The sequence below is a fragment of the Apis dorsata genome, unplaced genomic scaffold (genome assembly GCF_000469605.1).
Source record: "Apis dorsata unplaced genomic scaffold, Apis dorsata 1.3 scaffold_194, whole genome shotgun sequence".
NCBI lineage: Eukaryota > Metazoa > Arthropoda > Insecta > Hymenoptera > Apidae > Apis > Apis dorsata.
In genome coordinates this window covers 2,004,827-2,011,085 of record NW_006263478.1, presented here as the reverse complement: position 1 = coordinate 2,011,085, position 6,259 = coordinate 2,004,827, and the positions used below count along the sequence as shown (strand labels likewise).

Here is a 6,259-nt window from a genome sequence, read left to right as displayed (position 1 = left end):
TATTAATTATAAGTATATTATTCATAATTATTAAATATAGTAAGAAAGAATATATATTAAATATATTATTAAATATATACTTTCTTATTATATTTAATAATTATATTTATTATATATAATTATATTAATTATTCTTCTTATTATACAAATATTATATATAAATATATATTCCTTCTTACTATATATATATATAATATATTTAATAAAAGAAATAGGAATAAATTATATCTACTATTATATATATTAATAAAATAAATAAGAATAAATTATGTTATATAGATGTGGATCGTACCGATATATATATATATATTCTTTTATTAATAATTCTTATATTATTCTTATATATTCTTATATTAATCAATAATCATTTCACAATCCATAACGTAACTTTATACACAAAATTAATCACAAGCATCGACGATAAACGAAAATATATCTGCCAGACATCATCCTCGACCGTTATTTCCCAATTATCAATCCCGTGTTTTCCAACATCTCGGCGAGCATAACAAGCGGAACAAACGATAACAATCAAAGCGGTTCGAGGCGGGGTAGCGGAGTAGCGTCAAAATAATTTTCTTGATTCGAAACGCGCCGTCTCCTTCGTCCGCATAATAATTATTCGCGATAATTGATTTCATTTAAAAGCGCCGCGCACCCGACCAAACTCCGACCGACCGACCGACCGACGATGCGCCATTTACACGTACGTATCCACCTATATATATACCCGGTATATAACCGTGCGCGCCGTGTCCAACGTTCATACATTCTCGAAACGAAATTAAATTCCGCTGTACCGTTGTCACTTGTTGTCTATTTCCGCGAGGAGAGGGCGGGGGGAGGGGAAGGGGGTGGCGGTGGCCAAACTGAAATTCGATGCGATTCGCCCGCCAGGATGAGTAACAATTATATCCTGTGGCCGGGCTGGAAAATGATTTTCTCGTACTCTTCGCCCGTTTCTTTCTCTTTCTCCTATCTCTTTTCCCCCAATCCTTTCTCTCCTCTTCCGTTTCCTCTTCGTCTCAAGAGAAATTACCGGCGTTGTTATGTGAAACAATTCTATGACGAATGAGTTGTCGGTTATTTTTCGTTATCGGGTTAAAGAGGTTTAGGGATATAGTATTTTTAAAGTGGATAATCACTTCCGTGAGTAGTATTTTTTTTTTTTTATATATGGATAGAAATAGTCTTTTCCTTGAGCGCGAATTGTGAAACGTGGATTATCAGAGAGAAAAAAAAAGAAAAGTGTTTGTGTAAATGAAGTATTGTGAAGTGAAACAATGATAATATATTTCTTTATTAAAATTCGCATATAGAGGAAAAAATCGTTTCAACTAGCCATTAATTTTGATAACCATCGAGTCAAATATGCGTTTTATTTCATTATTATAAATATTGCAATCGGAGCACAGGTCGAAAGAAAATCAAATTGATCTTCTACGTCGAATAAGTGAATAAGGAAAAATGTACAGCGATGTTTCAAAGAAAGTAATGATGTTCTATTCGAGAAATTTTTCTATATTTCACACGTAGAGAACTTAATATATACACGTCTCGAAGGAAGAGAAAAATGAAGATGATCGAAATCGAAGTACACGAGAAGTTAAATCGGTTTAATTTCCGTCCAACGCTTCCGATATTTGGCCAGCTCTGTCAATTCAGAGACGTCAGTACATTTCATAATAGTGGATTAAAATCAAATGTGAAAGAGAGAGAGAGGGAGAGAGAGAGAGAGAGAGCTCATTCGTTCTCTCTTTTACAACGTTTCGCTTTTATTTCTCATCAGAGACACATCCTTATTCGATATTGTCGCGCATTTTATTAATATCAATGAACATTGGATCATAAATTATCGAATATCTGAAAAATTCATTTTTAAATTTACAATTGAAAATATATCGAGAAGATGAATAAATTGTATAAAAATATCGAATTCGTAATAATTCATTCGGATTAAAGTGTATCATGATGAAATATCTGGAAGAATCCGCGAATACGTTGTTTGTTCGAAGATGACGATTGCGAGTAAAAGAGTGTAAAAAAAAAAACGAACGAGGAGACGCTTTAAGGAAGAAAATTATTGTAGGTTTGAGTTCACGTAATAAGACGAAAGTCGTTTAGTTTCACGGTGCATTTTCCGTTATCACCGTGCGATGAAACGTTTATACAGTTTCCAAGCTGGAAAAGCGGCCATTCTCGTCCAGAAAATCTCTTTTCACGTCCGATAAATTCACCACGTGTTACAAATAAGATACTTCTACTTTTTTACTTTACTTTTTACATCGCTTTTATCACGAACCAAGTTTAATTATCGAAATATATTTCGTACGTTTAATACTTGTATCGCGTGATTTCGTAAAAGTTTTCTAAAAGTTGAATTTATTAACTGTATTTTCGCGAATTCAGAATAACCTTTAAAAGCGCTCTCATCTATTAGTCGATCAGCAAATTATCGATTGGCTATTGAAACGTTTTGACCATGCCAAATCCAACTTTGTGGTAGTTGCAAATGTTTCTAACTTTGAACCATTCAACCATGAAGGTTCAACTTTCCAAAACTATCTCTCCCTCTCGAAAAGTTATCATTGAACGTGTGATTCGACGAATAAAAAAATATTGAATTAACAAAATTCAAATAAAACTATTGACATTTATTTAAAATAACATCGATCAAAGCGATGTTATATTGAATTCATAAACACTCGAATTTGACAAATTACACGCTCGTGTAATTTTTCAGAAACGTATTCGATCGATTATAAATATTATTCAATTACACTTACAATCAATAAAACTCTGAATGGATTTACACATTCGTCGGATCGATCGTTTCGCCAAGCAACCCCTCTGAATTAATACGCATCATTGGCATGAAAAAGTAGAAGAACTCGCGGTTAAATTCCGCTAATAATCGCTGTTCGCGTAACTCGCTCTCTCGGAGATCCGTTAATGGTTCCAAAAAAAAAAAAAAAAAAAAGAAAAAGAAAAGGAAAAGGAAAAAAAAAAATCTGACGAATGCGAAAGAAGCACGAGAGTTCAAAATCGGTGGGCTCTCGTTCTCATCAACCGTATTCACCCTTCGTTTTTCATGCTCGGAGGCCTCGAGTGCTCTTCTTGCTCCAGTCTCGCGATCACGAGGGGATGGTACTTGATATGCACCCCCAGTATCATACGTGGGCCGCCATTCGTAGAAACGATTCGCCCGGTGATAAATTTACGAAAATTCGTGAACAGTCGAAGGCAAGAAAACGATGCAACGGAAGAAAGACCACCAACTCTCATCTCCCCTCCTGAAGATGATACTTTGAGTCATGTCGTGAGTCACTGATAATCACGCTCGTCATAACCATTCCCTTTATTATCCGTGGCAGATTTGATGGTTGACATTATTCGAAGGATAAGCGAACATCGTTCAGTATTCGGCTTGGATGCTGACGTCGTGGTAGTAGTAGTAGTAGCTGCATTTCGTCAGAGGGTGAATTCAAGAGGCCATGCTCGAAGTAGATATAAATGGATGGGTCGTAATTTATGTCGGATAATTTTTACGATGGTTGTTTATCGATGCTTATCTGTAAATTTTCTGGGCTACTGGAAACATTGAAATATTTCTTTTCTCAATGAATTTGCTTTTATTGAACGACAAATTTATTATAGGATATAATTAAAATATTATATAAAGTTTCTTTTTTTGATAGTAAGATTTCTGATCGTGAGTGAAACGCGAAAGTTAATCTTGTTACGTTTAAAAATTTCGGAATTATTTCGGCAGAATGATTTTGCACGACAATCGTTTAATCGATAAAGAGTAATCAAAAATTGTCTAAAATTTCGTCAGAATTAATTTCAAAGGTTGAAAATTGATCAAAAGCATCGTTACTAATCTATTCCTAATTCACGGTATTATCGTGGAAGCTAATTTCTGTACGTACTCGAAAGATCCGAACCTTACTACAAAATGAGAAAGAGCAGGTCTGCAGACGACAAACCAATTAATTCCCAATTCCGTCTCGTTCAAGAGGCCAGCTAGCTCAGGTACGCCTCCGTGTCTACCAATCCGTGCAACGCGTGCAATCATTTTAACGTATATAAGATTCCCAAGATTCGATAAAAACGAACGAAAATGTAGCAAACGAAACTATTTTCCCTCTTCTCTCTCACGAAACGGAATTTCCAAAAATTGAAAAAAGAAAAAAGAATAAAAGAAAACAAACTTTCTTAACGTGCTCTCAAAAATTTTCAAAAAAACGACAATCTTTATCAAAAAAAAAAAAAAAAGAAAAAAAGATCCGATTTAAAAGATCAACCCTCGCGGTCCAATGAGAGTGAAAGCAATGGTCGAGGTAAATCGGGTGGTGTCAATTTATGCAAAGCCGGGTGAGCAATGACAGCGGGGGGATTTTGAAGAAAGGGTGAGGAGAATACGGAGAAATACAAAAAAAAAAAAAAAGAAAAAAAGAAAGAGAGAAGGGGTAACCGTGTTGCGTGGGTGGCGTAACAGGGAGATTGAAACAGGAAGAAAATGTTAGGTGATCACGCCAAGAGCCCATTCGAAGTTGTACCCGATGCGCTTAATGGTTGTGCACACCGAGTAGGAGTTATCCCGCGCTTTTTACCCTTTCTTCCATCCTCCACCACCCTCTTCTCCTCTCGTCTCTTTCCCTTTCGAACTCAACCCCTATCCTCGTCCTTTTTGATTTTTCCTCCCTTCATCCACCCTCAACTTCTCTCTTCCTCCTCGTCGTTCTTCATCCCTTCCGCGCCTCCCTTCCTCTTTCATCTCCCTTCTTCCAGACTCTGCTTTTTCTCGCTTCTCACTTTCCCTCTCTTTCCACGTTAATACCACTCTCGTCCTCCAGCAGCCTTCCACGTCTCTCTATCTTCCTCTCCGTCTCTTCTCTCTCTTTCTCTGTATTTGCCTCGCTCCTCCTCCTCCTCCCATATCCTCTCCTGTCAACGCGACTCACTCAGCAACTTTTTAATCACCCCCGCCGAACAAAGGTGGCCGAACCAACCGGGTGTCCTGGAATAAACGTCGATGCCTTCGCGCAGGGATATCAGGGTGGTTGCATCTGACGCGCGCAGCCTTTTGCTCTCGCCGGTCATTCATAATTGCGGGGAAAACGTGGTCGAAATTGTGGGTTACTGGATACACGTCAGGGTTAAATACGTCGATCGATATTCTTTTTTTCTTTTTGAATGAAGAAAAAGGGAAACGCATCGTTTATTTCGTGGAATTCCGCGTGTGATATATTTTAAAGTGTTAAGATTGAGTGTTGAAATCCATCTTGAAATAAATACTAATTGTAAGAAGTTGATTGAAGATTGTTTGGAATATTGGTCAAATTTGGTAGAATCTTATTTAAAGAGGAAATTTCTAAATTCTAAATTCTAAATCGCCGAATCGAAAAATGATTACTTTATTAGATAGAAAATGCAGAGAATAATCTAAAATGGAAATATTGCGATATAAATAAATATTGATCTTAAATAATTACACGATATAATCTTCAAGAGCAATTTTTCTCGTACGAAATTCAACAATACGAATTGTACAATTTCACGCCTTAATTGTAAATAAAGTCTTGTCCACAATATCGAAATTAAAAAAAAAAAAAGAAGCAGAGGAAAAAAACAAGAAACTCATCCATGTAATAGTCCCGTCTTCGAATCATCACGGTGACGTGTCTTTTTAATCCGTCGCTAAGATGATCTCTTTCGCGCGACGAATAAAGTCGCCACGGTGGAAAGGAGGCGAAGAAAAGAGTTTGCAGGTCACCCCTTGTATAAAAAGAGTACAGTGGGCGTCCTTTATCGAAAAAACCACCCCCTTGCTTTACTGTAATTATACCGGTGATCCCCCTCTCCCCTCCCTTCCTCCCCCTCCCTTCTTCTTTCCTACTCGAGCTACGTCTATCCACCTCAGTGGGTTTTTTAAGACAATGAGCCGTGTCTCCAACGGGAAATAGGGAACATTCTTTCGTCCGCCGCTCCCATTTTCAATCGTGCCGCTCGCTTTCCCAGCTTTCCAATTTCGAAATTAGCAGATGCTTCAACGTCCCCGCGAAACGCTGGGCCGATTCGAACTTTCATCGTTATCGCGAGGGATAGTTCGATACACTTTTCACGAGAAACGAGAAACTTGTTCTTAATTAAGAAAGTATAATATTTTTTCCTGCTCGAACTTTCCTGTTTTCAAATTGGAAATTAATAATCGGATATAGAATATTTATCCTGTAATTTTTAATAGAAAAACGGT

At 36.9% G+C, this 6,259-nt stretch overlaps 1 protein-coding gene across 7 annotated transcripts in view; it reads left to right on the top strand.

Annotated features, from left to right (window-relative positions):
• The window catches only part of LOC102676819 (tensin-1-like), a 219,859-nt gene that overhangs the window by 117,096 nt on the left and 96,504 nt on the right, over positions 1–6,259 (top strand). Inside the window, exon 1 of one of the 7 annotated variants that reach the window (XM_031509933.1) lies at positions 1,050–1,109. The exons of the other annotated variants lie outside the window; for them this stretch is intronic. Within the exon in view, the coding sequence (XP_031365793.1) occupies positions 1,065–1,109 (45 nt within the window). The 5' untranslated portion in view covers positions 1,050–1,064. Of the gene's footprint in view, positions 1–1,049; positions 1,110–6,259 lie in introns of those variants that run through there. 7 annotated transcript variants of the gene reach the window in all.